At 37.2% G+C, this 18,723-nt stretch overlaps 1 protein-coding gene across 20 annotated transcripts in view; it reads right to left on the bottom strand.

The window, feature by feature from the left end:
- LOC127436162 (tropomyosin alpha-1 chain-like) overlaps nucleotides 1-15,427 on the bottom strand; it is a 35,306-nt gene extending 19,879 nt beyond the window's left edge. Inside the window, exons 1-6 of one of the 20 annotated variants that reach the window (XM_051690149.1) lie at nucleotides 15,155-15,418; nucleotides 14,497-14,622; nucleotides 14,204-14,329; nucleotides 8,238-8,371; nucleotides 1,517-1,634; nucleotides 1,168-1,238 (exon numbers count right to left, since the gene is read on the bottom strand). In XM_051690149.1, the coding sequence (XP_051546109.1) occupies nucleotides 1,168-1,238; nucleotides 1,517-1,634; nucleotides 8,238-8,371; nucleotides 14,204-14,329; nucleotides 14,497-14,622; nucleotides 15,155-15,268 (689 nt within the window). In that variant the 5' untranslated portion in view covers nucleotides 15,269-15,418. Of the gene's footprint in view, nucleotides 1-1,167; nucleotides 1,239-1,516; nucleotides 1,635-8,237; nucleotides 8,372-10,455; nucleotides 10,717-14,203; nucleotides 14,330-14,496; nucleotides 14,623-15,154 lie in introns of those variants that run through there. The other 19 variants (XM_051690150.1, XM_051690148.1, XM_051690131.1 and 16 more) reach the window with 19 other exon arrangements.
- Between the last annotated feature and the right edge of the window lie 3,296 nt (nucleotides 15,428-18,723).

Genomic DNA, 18,723 nt, shown 5'->3' with positions numbered 1-18,723 from the left:
TACTGCAGAAGAAAAAAAAATAGTCATCTGAGAATGTTGAATATAATATTAAAAATACAAATATTTTAAAATATCTAAAAATCCTTTTAAAAAAAAAAGATGCATTCACATGAGAAGCAGCATATACGATATTTAGACTTGCTTTTAGAGATCTTGAATATAAGTATATTTTGTCTTTACTGCACTCGCAGAAGTATAACCAAGTGAAAAAATACACTTATATACAAAATACACTTATATTTAAGATACACTCTCTTAAAGCAAGTCTAAATATCTTATATGTTGCTTCTCAAGTAAATGTATCTTGTTTCAAGGATTTTTAGACTATTTTAAATGGAAAACAAGACAAAAACACTTGATAACAGGATTTTTTGCAGTGAACTTCTTTACTGAATTAAAGTATTTTTTCCCTTTAATTCAGTGAATGTCATTTAGAGGTATTTGTAAAAGATGATTTTGTCCTCTTTATTGTTAGTAAACACGTTTAATACAACATTTTAAAAGCAAGGCACAAGCTGAATAATCGGTTAAGAGCTAATGATTAATCGCTGCAATAGTCGCCGAATAAGCATTCTAATAATCATTAGATTAATCGGTTATTGAAATAATCGTTAGTTGCAGCCCTACTTGGCAGCCTTGTTTGTAACGTCTCCAGGCAGCTATTTTTTTAGTCATGCAAATACAGCTCCTATATGCTGTACTTGAATGGGGAAAGATTGAAATCTCCAAAACTGTTGGTTAAGATTACGTTCAAATAACATTTCAAATTAGAAATTGTGCTTTCACACACACACACAAAAATCCTTTTTTCATGCTGGCACAGCTAATGTGCAAGCAGTTCTAGAGAAAAAAAACCAGACTATGACATCTATCAAAAAGTTGATTGGTTCTTTTAGCTGTAAGACGGGACTTCCATTCCTACAGCAACCATATTTAGCCTTAAGATTTCTCACATTCATATGTATAGGAACAATTATACTTCTACTGTCTCAAACATTCTGTTCAATTCTGCTGTGTTTTTCAATATAAGAACACATCCTGTGTTTATAAACCCCTTATAAACACGCAGTAAGTTTGTGTGTATTTGTGAAGATTCAGGCACATGCAAGTGTGAGAATGAGTATATGTTTATGCCGACACACAAAAGGCTGCAGGAATGTCTCATACCCCTCAGACATCTCGGCACGCTCCTCTGTACGCTCCAGTTCACCCTCAACGATCACAAGCTTACGGGCCACCTGCAACCACAAGCCAGACAGCACAATTACACACAACCATACAGACACCAAATTACACCAAGTTCAAGAGATCAAGAGAAACACCTCCATGCTTTCAACGCATTTAATAAAAAAATAAAAATTAATAATAATAAACAAAAAGCTCTTTTTAAATTCACACAAAAGAGTCTGCTAGTTCACACTTCAAGAGTGAAAGTTCACATGATTCCGGTTGGGCAGGAAATAATTTGTGTTTTTCTTATTTTCCTGTGTGTGGTTTGGTGGCTGAGGAAACCTGCCTCCTCATATTTGCGGTCAGCCTCCTCAGCAATGTGTTTGGCCTCCTTGAGCTGGATCTCCTGCAGTTCCATCTTCTCCTCATCCTTTAGAGCCCTGTTCTCAATGACCTTCATGCCTCTGGAAGGAGGAAGCAAGGAATGGAGTGAAAGAGCAAGAGAAAAATGTTAGAAAGATGAAAAGTCCACCTTCTTTTGGCATCAGCGTGATTCAATCTGGATCGATAACTCGCCACAAACTGCAAATAAAGACGGTAATCTGTCTGCAGCGAAATTCAAGTCTAGTGTAACCAGATTTTGATGTGTAGCATGAAGTCTGGTCCTTTTTGCAGCTTATTCTGGTCAAGAACCGCTTACTAAGAAGAAAACGGTCTGATTGACATGTACAATGACCAACCGTTGTGTTTTTACAAGCCATTCAGGGGTGGTGTTATTGGAAATGGACTATAATAAACCTCCATTAAAGAACAAATTTCCCAAACAATTGTACAGAAAAACATCTTAATTTTTATTTTATTTTTAAACAGAAAATGTGAATAGACTGATCAGAATTTCAGACTGTCCAAAAGTAGTAATTACTTATTACATCACAGACAAAAAGTGGAATATACATTTCTGCTTGTGGATTAGAGGTTGACCAATAGTGCATTTTTCCGATACGATAATTAAAGTGGTGAAAAATGCTGATAACAATTAATCAGCCGATAGTTTTTACAATTGATTTAGTTAAAAAAAAAAAAAAAAAAATCTTTCCTTACTATGACAGGCATAGTCATAGTCAACAAGAGTCTAAAATTAGTACAAATCCAGATGTACATTACTGTTCAACCAAAAAGTTTTAAGATTTGGTGCATAATGTGGGACTTAACTACTTGTATGCCTATTTATATAGTCCTACCTTGATTTATATTCTGTGTCTCACCATAATGTTCTGTGTGCACTTGTTTCTCCTATCACCAAAGAAAATTCCTTGTGTACGTGAGAACACTTGGCAATAAAACTCATTCTGATTCTGATATAAACAAGCCCGAAACGCACTGGGGATTCTTATTTTAAAATGACGGTGACTTGGCTCTGTTACAATGCTCTTTATTTAAGTGTTAACCAAGCTAGCCTATATTTTCACCAGATGAAGGGTTTTGTATATACACTCACCGACCACTTTATAAAGGTACACCTGTACACCTTATTCATGCAATTATCTAATCAGCCAATCGTGTGGCAGCAGTGCAATGCATAAAATCATGCATATATGGGTCAGGAGCTTCAGTTAATGTTCAAATCAACCATCAGAATGGGGGAAAAAATGTGATCTTGGTGACTTCGACCATGGCATGATTTTTAGGGCCAGACGGGTTGGTTTGAGTATTTCTGTAACTGCTGATCTCCTGGGGTTACCCGAGTTACCGTAGCCTTTGTCAGTTCGAACCAGTCTGGCCACTCTCTTTTGATGACCTCTCTCATCAACAAGGCATTTCTGTCTGGAGAACTGCCGTTCACTGGATGTTTTTTGTTTTTGGCACCATTCTGAGTAAACTCTAGAGACTGTTGTGCGTGAAAATCCCAGGAGATCAGCAGTTACAGAAATACTCAAACCAACCCGTCTGGCCCTAAAAATCATGCCATGGTCGAAATCACCAAGATCACATTTTTTTTCCCCCATTCTGATGGTTGATTTGAACATTAACTGAAGCCCCTGACCCATATCGGCATGATTTTATGCATTGCACTACTGCCACACTATTGGCTGATTAGACAATCACATGAATAAGAAGGTGTATCTAATAAAATGGTCAGTGAGTGTATACAATATATTTCAGGTTTAATGAGGAATAAGGTTTATTATTGTTCTATTAAGCTATGAAGTTGGAGACATTATGTTTGTGCTGACAGGGCACGTTTCCATAAAGTCCCGTTTTTTCTTTGCATGCCCCTTGCTTCAATTTAAAACACTTGATTATTTAATCAAAATATCAAAAATGGATTGAAGCGAGGATAAAAATATGGATGAATATTGTCAATGTTGAAAGATTTAGATACTGTAAATCCACTGCTATACTCTAGAACCAAGTCGTTCTAACTGTAGAATCCTCCAGTGCCAGCCACAGAGGAACACGGAGGAATAAAAAAAATAAAAACTGTTGGCAACTAACGGCATTGATTTTTGCAAATAACTGATAGTTCCAAAAAGCAACTATTGGCACAGATTAATTGTAAAACCGATATATCGGTCTACCTCGATTGTGGATATCTAGTTTACTTGCTATTAAATGTCTCATAAAACAAATATGAGCATCTTTCAAAGATCTGATGTCACCTACCTGGAAATCTTTGCACTTAGTTATTCGTCGAAAGCGCTCATTGTATTAGCTGGGTACCCTCTTAACACAACTTTTATTTCCAGGCGGACTGATAAAAACATGTGTGCCCTTATTCTAAGAAGATGTGTTAAGCCAGCCAATCAAACTGAAACTGGCGACTTCAGCCAGCACTTATTTTGTGTACAATATGAATCAGACGGTCAGTAAGCGTGCTGTCTGATGGCTGAAAATAGGTAAACGCTGAACTCTCGTTATCGAGTGGCCAGTCTCTAAACCAAGTTCTCTTCCAATGTGAGCAGTCAGATGTCAGAACAGACGACTGGGGAGAGAAAAACTATGCGATGTGTTAGCACTTAAGAGCCAGAGCAGGTCTCGGTACAGAGTGGCTCTATGTTGGGACACTGGGCAGGAGACAGAGAGCTTCTGTGTAGGGAAACAAAGAAAGGGAAACACAGCCTAGTGCCTCAACAAATGGCTGTTTATTCAGTAACCCGCTAGCTCTACGTAAACAGCTCATGTCAGTTGTTTAGGCCAAAAACAGCATCCCATGTATTGTGACTACAACCTTCTGTAATGTCTTGGAGTTTCCAGGTTCGAGGTATTTTTAAGACTTGAAAGGCTTTTGAAAAACTGCCCAATCAGGGCTTTTCAAGGTAAAAACACAGAAAATGAAAAAACTAAAACACTTAAAGCTAGACGAAAACACTTGAAATACAACTTCAAACCTTAAATCTGTGATGCCCTCGAGTTTCTGACATAAGCTGAGGTATTTCAAGGATTTTCAAACAGTTTTTGGAGACTCTGTCCTATCAGTGGTATGAGGTAAAAAAAATAAATAAAATAAAATAAAAAATAAGACAGAAACCTAAAAAAAAAGTTTGTGCTCTGCAAATGCAGCCTCTACAATGCCAAGGCTGCTATGCGATTGCAAAGGTGTTCAGAGTGGGTTTTAACATACTACTATACAGTTGCTAGGGTGCTTGCTTACTGGCCTGGGTCAAAAGAGCCCACCCCCAAGTTTCATTTTTGGTCGCATAATTTATTGTCCACCAGGCAAAAAGTTAAATAGCTTAGAAAATGTATAAGACATCACTCCTCAACAAGCTGCACAATTTGATGTCTGTAGCACAAACAGTGTGGGACAGTTACGTGCCAAAGTTTGATACTTACTTTGGGTTAGGAGTTTGTTCAAATCCCTAACTCCAAGTATTGCATAAGCAATAGCAACAGAGATGCTTGACTTGGCGAGCCCCACTAAATACAACTAGAATGTTTACAAAACACTCATGATGGCTAGCGGTCCTAGTAAATTACACGGACTTCCCTCAACGCTCACACAAACAGTCTATATGAAAGGCACCAGATGCACGATGTAAGCTAGGAAGTGGCAGCATGTTGTCATTTCAATACCAGCACAACGGCAGAGCCTGCACACAGTAACCACAATTACAGCAAGAGGGGGAGGGACGGGGTGTGAGCACCAGCTCAACTGACTTGCTTTGCTTCAGTGAATCAAGCCTACAGACCTGCAGAACACAACACTTGACTGCACTATATGCAATAATACAGTATAGTCTCAATGTATATACTAGAGGTGGGAGGTATGGAAATCTATCACGGTATTAGAAATCGAGCATCAAGGTGACTGCATTCATCCCAGTATAGTTATTTCTTCTGGAAATTCAAGGGAAGCCAATTTTTGGAAAATTCAGTGAAATAAATACTTTACAAACGCAAAGGTACATTGTCTCATTTGACTATTTTCTTTTTAATTGGAACTTGATGGATACAAATCAAAAGGTAACATCTGGATAAGCCTGGCATTAGTGCAAACTCAGCTTTATATTACAGAATGTAATTCTCGAGTTAAAACTCAAAAAAGTAATATTATGAAACGGATAATTCCAACTCTCGAGCCACATTCTAAGCCGTTGTAAAATAGTTGAACTACGCACACCTGTGATTGCACATGAAATGAATTCAACATTAACTCTAAAAGTTGCTTGGCAACCGCAAACAAAATGGTGCAGTGCATTGTGCCTAACATCACCCCTAATAATAGCAAATAATAACATTTAACTAACCATAATCAATTAATTAGAATAGCAAAATAAATAGGCTTATCAACCTTTAAAAGGTAATACGCTTCATAAATCTTCTGTTGTTGATGTCATTGGCCAATCAAAATGTTGGCGTATATTAATCACTTTGTAATATGGCCAATACATTCTTATTGATATTTTGTACAGTCGTTAGGGTCACTGACAATAAGGTTGTCCAAGGTGATAAATTACAAATCTTTTAAAAATCGAATTTAAAACATGTGTCACATTCATAGAAAAGTGATCTTTGAGTCCATGGTTTCACAAATTTTTTATAAACATTTATATCATTTTCTACAATAAAAACTGATTTAGCCTAATGACTATAAAAATGTCATATGGCGTAACCATCAAGTAAAAAATGTATTAAAATACTTTCCTTGCACCTTGAACAAATGAGTTTACATGTATTGACGATGTATGGGCTGCTGATATTTATCGGCCAGTTATTGACCACATTAAAACCATCAGCATATCGTTAATAAGCATAAAAACCGTGATATGAAAAAACTGGTTTATTTATAATGAATTAGTAACACACTTTATAAAAACTCTGAATTCAAATGCACAATCCAGATATAATAATAGCCACTTTATGTAGAAGGGTTGGCACGCCTAAGAACATGTAATATTACATTTTTATTCTCTCGTATTCACGTTAATGCAGACAAAATGCCATAAACGGATGTGACAGTTGTGAAAGCAGCACTTACCTACAGGCTACATAATGAGGGAAACCATCCAAAACACTCTGAAACCAGCTGACTTTGACTTCCGAGATATCGGTATGATACAAATTAATGGTGCATGATTTGTGTGGCCTTGTGCGATTACTGAACCTTACAATACTGCTTTTTAAAATGCAAAAACAGACATGAAAAAATTTTTTAGAAGTACAAAATAACCTTTTTTCATATAGTACTATGCAAATGTTTTAGGCACTTAAGATGTTTCACAAAAACATTTATCTTAAGATAGTTATGTATATCTTCAACTTTCATGTGTCAATAGGAAATTGTAATTTTAGACTCCCAAACATTACCTTTGTAAATAGAATATATTAGAATAGAAGAACAGGGAGCCCTACAACAGATAGCATGGCCCACTGAATGTCGTGTCAGTCTGAGATTACATAAAGAGGCAGAAGCAATTGAGACAGCCTAAATAGATAGAAGAACTGTGGTGAATTCTCCAAGAAGCTTGGAACATCCTATCTGCCAACAACCAAGAAAAACTGTGTCCAGGTGTACCTAGGAGAATTGTTGCTTTTTTGAAGGCAAAGGTGGCCACACCAAATATTGATTTAGCTTTTTTTTTTTTTTTTATGTTTACTGGACTTTGTATGACATTAATTGATAAATGAAAACTATTTATGTCATTATTTTTGAAGACATCCTTACTATGCAACATTTTTCACAAGTGCCTAAAACTTTTGCACAGTACTGTATGAATCATTATGTTACACCATTTCGTCTGTTTTTCTTCTTTTTATCTTGTATGTATCTTTTACTGTAGCTCTTTAATATTTTGGCCTGTCATGTGTTCAACAGTTCCAATGTTATGAAAATTATTTATTGATAGAACAGTATAAAAAAAAAAATTGTACATTTTAAGCATTCATTAGTAAAACAGTGATCTGATGACAAAATAAGGCGGCAAAATATCAGTCTCGGTCTATACTTTGTTAAAATCGGTATCAGACAAAAATGTTCATATCGGTGGCATCCCTAATTCATTTAAAAAAATATTACATATCAGGTTTTGTTTTGTCGCATGACAACAAAATGAATACCTACATGTTGGTTACACCACCTGACTTTGATTTGGTGGACAAAAGGTTTTTCCAAATATTAAATCATTAAAAAAAAAAAAACACTGCTTATTTTAAGAAGAGATTCTTCTGCACTACTAATGCCAAAAAAAAAAAAAAAAAGACTATAAATAATAAACCTTTTAATGACACTACCGTCTCCAGATGGTTACACCACATGACATTTTTCACTTTAAGCCCAAGAAAAAAAAAATTTCAAAATGATTTATTTTAACTAATTGAAAACATGTTCATCGTAAAAGATGTGAACTCAAGTGATTGCGCAAATTGTATTTGTAATTTTATTTTTGAATAATAGATCTTTAATAGAGAAAATAAATAAACACGTCATTGACCAATAAATGCACTAGACAGTCTTTTGACCGCTGTGCAGTATTAGGCCCCTAATACTGCATACCAATGTACATAGATTGTACTACAGTATACTACGCTTTTTAATTATAGGGAGTATTGTAGAGTACTATATTTACCTCTCGCTCTCATCGGCCGCCTTCTCAGCCTCCTCCAGCTTCTGCAAGGCCGTGGCCAGACGCTCCTGTGCACGATCCAGCTCCTCCTCAACCAGCTGGATACGTCTGTTCAGGGAAGCTACATCACCCTCAGCCTTGAAGAGCACAGAGGAACCACAGTCAGTGTAAACGTGCAAGATCGCACACATAATACAGTGACACACAAACCCCTAAATACTGATACTTGTCAGGCTTGTACTTGTAACCATCAAGTGCATGTTCTGATGACTATGTAATTTGTTTCTAAATGGCAATGCTACTCGATACTCACTAGCTTTCATTAAGACCTACTGAGCCACAGCAATTTCTTCTGCTGTGCATGCACACACCCCATACATTATAGCACGTAATGGCAGCAATGCTAATGGAAGAGACGGGACTAGGCCCTTGGATCATTACCGAGCCGCTGAGCCAGCATTAACAGGCTGTGGGAGGGAGTCCCAATGGACCTACATGGATTACACCATCAAAGGCCAAATACATGAGCCAGTGGAGAACTACAGGCTGTTCGTGGTACCCAGCAAATAATGAAAGCTGGCTTATTTCCAAGCATAATTTTGCAAATTACAATGAAACGGAATGCTGCTTTATGAAGCTTGTGCATCAATAGAACTACATTTTCTGCCTCAGCAAAGCCTCCTAAAAGGTATATGTTTGTTCCATGTGTTAGGCTGGTAAAAATCACACTTCTGCCGTCTATGCATTTCAAAATTGTGAAATGTCCTATTCAGCCTATATCATGCATCTAATTCGATGTTTGTAGTTCATTGTAATTTCAATACATTTTAATAATTAAAATGTTGTTGACATTCTGTACAATAAACAGTTTTGGTATTGCATTGGGTCTCCACTTGATGCCCAATGTAAAATCTGGGTCATGGCACAAAACCAGTTGAAATCCACTGTTCTACAGAGAAACTTCATAGCTATTCTTCTAAATCAATTAAGGCACATTCATGCTACACTATTAAAAACAAAATCACCCATTGATGTTTGTATAGCGTGCATAACTAATCACCACTCAAGACCCAGCCCAGCAATAGGCCCTACTATTAAAGTAACTACATAGGGTCAAAGTGCATTTTATGTTGTCAGCTGAGATATGAAACACTAGGAAGCAACACAGATAACCTGAACAGCCAACACTGAACTTCAACATTGGTTTTCTACAGAGCCTTTGAGTCTCAAGCGTGCTTGTATAGATAAGACAGAGACTAATTATTAATGTCATGCTTCAACAGCCAACTAAAGGACTGTCAGTGTGTCCTGCAGTGTGACTGTGCAATGCTGCTTGTCTAGAGCAAGGTGAGTCCCATTGCGTGTGACAAAGCAGCCTGGCCATTTAAGGCAAACTGCGTCCGCAAACACAGCCTGAGGCAGCAACACTTTGTCCATTATGACGAAATAATGGACAACACAGTGAACACGAACAGGTCTGTCCAGGGATACAGTAGAACGCACCTGCTGTACACTATAAGCTTGCAATAATTACACTCAGAATATCTGGCCGCAGGGAAAATGGTCTTAATTATCAAACAAACACCTATTCACAGCGGTTAAACTTGCTTAAGTAACTGAACTGCAAGTCGACTTTACATTATGATTGCATTAAAGACACTGCAAACAGTGTTGCGTGGAGATGCCGTCGGTAATCTCAAAGTTTTGGGTAAATACAAATTTTTAGCACCTATACAGTTCATTCGCTTCTCCTGCTCGCAATATGCCAGTAGTGTTAAATTATAAAGCGACGGGCATTATATATTTACCCGTTTAACAAGCTAGTAAACGGCGTACAGCGGGGCGGCTACGAAATTCCGCTACGTTAAAGGGCCGTTCACTTCGAACACGTCAAAGCTGTTTGTTCCATTGTTTTTCTACGTAAACAAGCGCTAAACTGACCCCTTCGAACGTTGCGCCGCGTCTCGCGCAAGAGCGCCGCGTTCTTTCGACGTACTGTCAGGTTAAAAAGCACTTCAACTGATAAAACGCGTCTCGAGACACCTGCGTTCTGCTGTATTCGTTGCGCAGCATCTGAACAGCCCCTAATACAGCATATCCGCTCTAACGATGCGACTGTTAAAATGAGCGCATTCCCGCATGGAATGCGAGTGATGTTTCAAAGCTCAGAGTTCCATATAAACACATGCACTTGATCCTTTGTATCATTTGGCGTTCTTACTGTTTCTCTGGATTTCCTCTCCAGCGCCAATTCCTTCTGCAGTTTCTCCGCTTTCTCTTCAGCACCGTCCGCTTGCTCTTGCAACAGTTTTATTTTCCGTTTTACCGCCTCCAACGATGTAGCCGCCATTATTATTCTAAATAACTACTAAAAGTCTTGTATTTCAGTGCGTTTCTTGGAGCTGGACGAAGAGACGCTGCCCCAATCGGTGTAGGAGAACGCTGAGCAACGTTAACAGATCACACCGGAAGTAACCATGTTTTCATAGGCGAGCCTCGAACGACGTCATCACCATAAAGCAGCGCTTATCTACCCAGTTTCATTAGTGAATCAGTGTTTTTATGCGAGATCCACAGGAGGTGAATTGTATGTTGTATGCTTTATGCGTTGCATGAATAAATTATTAGTGTTATTATTTTAGTTAAAGTTGTGTAGGTTGTACTGAAGTCCTTCAGGTATGGCATGTTTACGTCCTGCACCTGCTGCACACCTGAATGTGTTAATCAATAGCCTGATGGTTAATTAAAAAGATGCCTGGGGTGCTGCTGATGCTGAAACTGAGCTGCAATATGCGGAAAAGCTGGCAGCAGGGCACTCGGGCTCTAACCTACGTTGTCCTATAGCGCCCTCTAGGGACATATCAGAGCGTTGACCGGTGCTGTTTTCGTCGTTATAAATTTCTAAAGGATTTGGTAATGCATTGATTGTTTTGTTAAAATAAATAATAGTATATATATATATATATATATATATATATATATATATATATACTATTATTTATTATACTATATATACTTTTAACGTTTTAAGTTTTCTGAACTCTGTTGTTGGAATACTTGCGTCCAAAGAGCCTGTAGTTCTCCAAAGTACACGAGAGGGCCCTCCAACCCACATACAGGAACCATTGTACAAGCCTACCTGTGTTGTTTTCACGTGTCAAAACTGAGAATCACTGTTTATGGTATTTTGCTACTCACAAATAGATTTCATGTATCAAGTAAGTACGCCTACTTTTAGTGTTTATATATATATATATATATATATATATATATATATATATATATATATATATATATATATATATATATATATATATATATCTTTATTTGATAGATGTATTATAGCAAGTGAGCTAATATATGTTAAAGCTATAGCCTAATTTTGAGTAATCTTGAGGCCCCCTAGGATGACATTAATTCAATAGGCCTTTTCTATTGAATGATCTATCTTATACACTGAAAAAAATGACTTGTAAGATTTACTTCATTTTTATTTTGCACACAGTTTTTCTGTTTCAAAGTCACTTTAAATGGTTTAAAATTAAGTAAAATCTACTGAACTTCATGACATAATATTGATTAAAATGAGTGAGTTCATTCAACTTAAAGGGATAGTTCACCCACAAATGAAAATTCTCTCATCATTTACTCACCCTCAGGCCATCCCAGATGTGTATGACTTTCTTTCTTCTGCTGAACAAAAACTAAGATTTTTAAAAGAATATTTCAGCGCTTTAGGTCCATACAATGCAAGTGAATGGCGGCCAGAACTTTGAAAGTCCAAAAAGCATATAAAGGCAGCATAAAAATAATCCATATGATAAGTTGTGTTATGTGTAAATCAGATGTTTACTGTAATTGTCATACTGCTATGTTGCTTGGAACTGCACCCAAGACTTTCACCCACTGTTGCACTTGTGTATATGGTTGAGTGACAATAAAGGGATTTGATTTGAAGTTTGGGGGAGCAACAGATCAATAGTTAAGTCCTTTTTTTACTATACATTTTCCTCGCTGCCAGTAGATGGCGATATGCACAAAGAATGTGAATTGCCAAAAACAAATGAAGAAGAATGTGAAAGTGGAAGTGGAGATTTATAGTAAAAAAGGATTTAAATATTGGACCTTCAAAATTTTGGTCACCATTCACTTGCATTGAAATGACCCACAGAGCCGAAATAATCTTCTAAAAATCTTTCTTTGTGTTCAGCATCCAACATCACATTGCATTAGTCATGATAAAAACAAACTACAGAGCTGCGCACGCAGACCTCCACACTTGGTGCAGAAAACACGATGATGGTAACAATCAAACAGGTAATTTTGAGTAGAAATTGAGCTTCAGACTTCACAAAATAAGAAGTTACCAAACATAATAAGAAAATCAACAATAAGAACAGTGTAAATTAACTTGCAAACAGTGAAACCATGCAAGCTCATTAATTATTCAAGCCTGTTGCATGCTGGGAACACTAGCATTGAAAAGTTAAGTAAAATTTACTTATTTTATTTACCTGTGAAATTTACTAAAATTAGCAAATAAATATGACAAGGCTTTCAACTTTAGGATTGAAACAAGATGTATTAGATAACAAACAGTCATGAATAATATTAACTTATAAGCTAGAACATTCATTTTTACATGCATGAACTGGGAACAAATGTGGAATTTACTTAATATTTTCAAATTCATGCTTAAGCTAACTTATTCAATATAGAAAGTACTTAATCTTTTCTACTACATTTACTTCGCAACCAAATAATTTTTTAGTGTGTAATACTATATAAGTAAAAGTATATCAATTTAAAGTGAAATCATTAAGTGAATACTTAATAATTAATTTTATTGCAAAAAATAATATAAAATAAAAAATGATTAGCAAAGTTTGAAAATGAAACCTTTTCCCAAAAGTTTAGTTTGTCTAGTCTTGCCTTACTGTAAACAGAAAACAGGTCAGTTTTTATCTAAATTAATCAATATAGGCCAGTTTAATTCAAAGAGCTCAAGAAGTTCAGCTTTTCTCATTGACCACTCAAGGGCAGAGCCCAAGGAGTTGAGCAGCATCTTTACCATATAAAGCACTAGGCTAAATATAACATCCTGCCTCTCTCTCTCTCTCTCTCTCTCTCTCTCCTCTGTCTTGGAACGCATGTCTTTTAATTTAAATAATGTTTTTGCTTGCATACCCATTCAAACACTATGTTTGGTCAGAGGTATGCAGATTGTGTTTATAGACCTGCCATAGATCTTTACAGTAACTGCTTGCCCTTAAAGTTTACTTGATCTTACAGTAAGTGACATTACAGATACAGTGCGCATGCCTAAAATAATGGGATGACGTCAAGCATGACACTGGGTAATAGCTATGTGTTTCCCTATAGGACAAAAAAATAATTTATCAATTATAAATGTAATGTTACACTACTTTGTGACTAAACAAGTAATTAGATTAAAGTAGATAATTACTTCGAAATCGTGTTACACCCAACACTGCATAGGAGATCTATTTAATACCTCAGTTGTTTATCCTAAAGAACAAATAGACTTTGTTTTCCACATTTCAGATTTGTTTTCTAAAGGAAATGTGTCCAGTTATCTCACATGTCTCATTTAGCTGCTTGGATTGACTCCCATCAAAAGTCAGAGATTTAAATGTGAATGAACGTTTTTCAACAAAATTCTTCCAATACCGAATTGTCTCATTTGTGTCTATTTTTATTTGTAATATTTTAGGAGTACCGTCTGAGACAAAGTTGAAACTTAAATGGAACATAATTGAGCACTCCATTAGTGTCCTGTGCTAAGAGTCCACAATAGCCACAACCATTCTTAAATGTCAAAAGACAACAGAATCATATAAATGGCACATATAAATAATATATAGGCTAAATAAATGGACATAGTTGAGTGGCATGCCAAAAGTGTGTGAGAGAGAAGATGCGTGGATACAGTGATGCTCCATACTCACATCTGTGGCTTTCTTCTCAGCCAGCTCCAGTTTCTCCTGGGCATCTTTAAGAGCCTCAGAATATTTGTCCAGCTCATCCTCGGTCGCCTTCAGTTTCTTTTGCAGTGCTACAAGGTCATCCTCAAGCTGTGCGTGTTTAATGGATTGATTGACAGCAGTGAAGTGCGGGAAGCAGAGTGCGTGCGTGAGAGCGTGCGTTGTGCGCGCGCATAGGGGCGCGCAGGCAAACAGACCGAGAGAGAAACAGACAGAGAAAAGAAAGAAACATTAGGGAGATTCAGACAGGAAAATACCTTGGTGGCGACTTCCTCGGCGGTCAGAAGCTTTTCCTCTACACCTTGATACTCCTCATGCACTTTATCGCGCTCGTCCTCGGCTACGCGCAACCTCTTTTCCAACTGAATTAGTTCGTCTTCTAACTATACATGCATAAATGACAGTTTTCATAACACATGAGGTGAAACTCTATTACAATACAATCTATTAAAATTAGTATTTTAAAATACTAAACCTTTTTTACATTAACATATGTTTTAAATAAACATTCATAAGTTAAATAATTTTTTAATTAATGGATGAATGCCGCGTATAGGAAATACATGGTTGCTAATACAAAATAATAATAATAAAAAAAAATAGTAATAATAATAATAATAATAATAATAGCCTATTTCGCATACACATCACATACTTCATTTTACTATAAAATATATTAAATAAAAAAATAAAATAAACAAGGAGAGTCAGTATGACCACGACTTATTCTTATAACTGAATAACTTATTAAGAAATACAGTATTATTAGATATTATATTAGGGGACACATGTGCATCTTCTGTTACTAAATCCACTCAGGCGAAGTAGCTAGTAATCCAGTTATCAAGAAGTGCACGAGACGTGCGCGTGCACTTTATGGATAACTCTTTAAAAGTCCTCAAATATACTGCAGACCTGTTTGCTTCTGTCCTCCGCTGCCTTTTTATCTCCCTCAGCCTGCTCAGCTCTGTCCAAGGCGTTCTCCTTGTCGAGCTTGAGCATCTGCATCTTCTTCTTAATGGCATCCATGGCTGCTTATGGTTTGTTCGGCTGTACTAATTTCCAGAGAGAAAATACAGTGATGATAAAGGTTGGGAGCGTTTGATAGTCTCTGCCGAACCGAACTGAACGCAGAGCTGGAGTGCGAGCGCTCGCTCCTGTGCGCGCCCTCAAATATGTACTTTCACGGGAGGGGTGACTGAATTCCTCTAGACATTCAATACTTTTTTGGAAACAGTCGCAATAGGCTGCTTCTCCATGCCCCGTGTCTGTTTTATGGATATGAAATTCGCTGCGATTCACTGTTGCTTGACATTTGACCGTTTCTATGACTATTTATGGGCTGTGAATCCTCAGGAAACACTTCTCATATTTTATAATCATGTTTGAATGGCATCTACGCTCAAAAAATGAAGTCATTACCCTTAATTTAATTTGACAAAGTTTTTACACACAATTTAATTTCGTTTATTCAAATTAAGTCAGTGTCATTGAGCCAACTTATTTAGTTAAATCAGGTCAATTCAATGTACTTTAGTAGTTTTAACTCAACTTTGTTAGGTTCGTCAAACTCAATTTTCTAGTGTAAATGTTTTTTCCAACACTTTTCTACCCAATTTGGAATGCCCAATTCCCAATGCACTCTAAGTCCTTGTGGTGGCGTAGTTACTCGCCTCAATCCGGGTGGCAGAGGATGAATCTCAGTTGCCTCCACATCTGAGACCGTAAATCCGCGCATCTTATCACGTGGCTTGTTGAGCGCGTTACCGTGGAGACATAGCGCGTGTAGAGGCTTCACGCTATTCTCCGCGGCATCCATGCATAACTCACCATGCGCCCCACTGAGGGCGAGAACCACATTATAGCGACCACGAGGAGGTTACCCCATGTGACTCTACCTTCCCTAGCAACTGGGACAATTTGGTTGCTTAGGAGACCTGGCTGGAGTCACTCAGCACGCCCTGGATTCGAACTCGTGACTCCAGGGGTGGTAGTCGGCGTCTTTACTCGCTGAACTACCCAGGCCCCCTAATTTTCTTATGTAAACTTAATTTATTTTATTACACATTACTACATACCATTCGAGCAAGTGTAAGGACAGTCAAATGGTTGCACTGTCAATTTGATAGCAACTGTTTATGGAGTTAAGCAGTACTTTAATCAAGAATCACTTGAACGTTAAAGTCTATCCTCAACCTAAGCACAAACGGCAATCTTCACCACAATGGTAACCCCCAAAATTCCAGCCTAACAGAAACTCTTTTTAAATACCAATATAATAGAACATTAAACATGAACAAATCTCCTCCTGTTCTCATCTTGCTTAAACATGCATAAAATAACACTTAATTTTAATATTTGTTCACCTCATCCAGTCCCATGAAAAGCATGCTGGAAAATGGAAATCCCCTAAGTTTCATTAATGCTACAAAAAGTATTCATGTAGTCCCAACTCAAATGGATTAAGTAAACATAAATTTTTACAAATGTAATTGGATGTAATGCAATGAAATCAAATTGAGACAAAATGTTCTAGAATCGTGTTACTTTAGTTCATTTTAATTAAGTAAACTGAACAACCTGCAAAAATAATTTTTTTGAGTGTACGCTAATATCATTCTATTTATTTCCCTGTTTTAACCTTGGGGTTACCAGAGCCTGCCAGATCCAGCTCTGGTCCTGCCAGATGTCCGAATCCCACTACGTGTTTCTGAGTGATGATGACTAACTGCAGCTTGTGCCAGCCAGAAATCACTTCAGTCTACTACGATGGACTTCACAGATGATGAACTGATGCCAGCACTAACTGTCAGACATGGGATACTTCATAGGACACTGCCTGAAACTTGGACTTAAAATGGACTCCACACAAAATTAATCTGCCACATGCTTACAGACGAACTGCAGTGCAACTTACTGACCTCTGCCTGCATCACCTTGATCAAAGGATGGACTAAACTCTTAAAATGGAATACGTAGGTAATACATTAATTGAGCCTTCATCAGCCAAATGACAAAGCACAATGCATCTATTTGCACTTCTGCAGTTAAATAAGAATGTAAATTCTAAGACATTAGTCATTAATCTTACAGTTAATACAAAATCTTTTTATTTGAACATTGGCCCCTAACACTTACTTAGTTTACTAATTTTAAACCATGACTTGTACCACACATAAATAAGTGATATTGGCATTATATTCATGATATTAGCCAGAGGGGAACTGGCTACCACTGTGAGCATTGTTTCTCCCAAGGTTATTTTTCTCCATTAACCAACATCTTATGGAGTTTTGTGTTCCTTGCCACAGTCGCCTTCGGCTTGCTCACTGGTGTTCTAAATATAAATATAATTATTTTCTGTTATTTATTTTAAGGCACAGTTCACAATTATTATTATTATTTTTTTTATTAAACCGCACTATTACGACTTGAATACAGTACTATATTGCAGCCTTTTCTGTTAAAGCATAATTTTTTGTAAAGCTGCTTTGAAATGATGTGTGTTGTGAAAAGCGCTATACAAATAAAAATGACTTGAATTGACTAAGTTCACACAGGATTTATTCTTGCGTTCAAAACTGCTAGATGTGATGGAACATAACTCAAGGGTCTTCACAATGAACACAGGTTCACGTTGTTTTTCAGTAGTTTACCTGTGTAAACATCCCTGATAGCACACATACATCACCCAGACATCTATTTGATGTGTGTGTTTACATCTGGAAGACGTATTTTTACACTGTTTGCTCATCTGCAATATGTCTATAAGACGTTTCCTTTCAGATGTCAATAAGACATTCAGCAGATGTCTTTGAGACATTTATGATTTAGACTGTTTGTAAATCTGCTCTTTTTAAGTTGTTTAGCAGATGTTAATTAGATTACAATGCTTTCCAGATGAAACGCTCTTAAACAGACATCTCGGAAAAATATGTGTGCTATCTGCGCATGCACTAAACAGGCATGTTTGACCGTTGCACTGCATCTTGCTGTTTTTTTCAAGTAGTTATAGCTGCAGAGAGATCTCCAAATGGGGGCAGGGTTACTCCAAAAGGGGGTGGTGCCAACTCCAATAGGGGGTGTCACTTCCACTCATGGTTTGGGTTAGGGTAAAGGTTAGCTTAGGGGTTCCCTATATTTTTGCTGGTGGTTTGGAGCTCCTGCCCCTTTTTGGAGCTCTGCCTGAAGCAATATCCTTTTCGTTTTTTCAGCGTCTTGCGCAGGCATGCAGCATTTACTCGACATTGTGTCAGGTTAAGATTGAACCTATTAATGCCCTACGCAGAGTTCTGTGATTGTCGGACAGCACGAATATAATGTGCAAAATGCGAGGAGGGGCAGTCATTTGAGTTTCTGGTGCCCCCTAGGGTAAGATGGTGCCCTACGCAAACTGCGTAATATACGTATAGGGACCAGTGGTACTGTGAATTCTACGCAAGTACGTGAACACAGATGCTTCTAGCTACGCAAGCTCGATTTGT

Source organism: Myxocyprinus asiaticus, chromosome 46 (genome assembly GCF_019703515.2).
Source record: "Myxocyprinus asiaticus isolate MX2 ecotype Aquarium Trade chromosome 46, UBuf_Myxa_2, whole genome shotgun sequence".
NCBI classification, from domain to species: domain Eukaryota; kingdom Metazoa; phylum Chordata; class Actinopteri; order Cypriniformes; family Catostomidae; genus Myxocyprinus; species Myxocyprinus asiaticus.
This window is presented reverse-complemented; position numbering and strand designations above follow the sequence as displayed.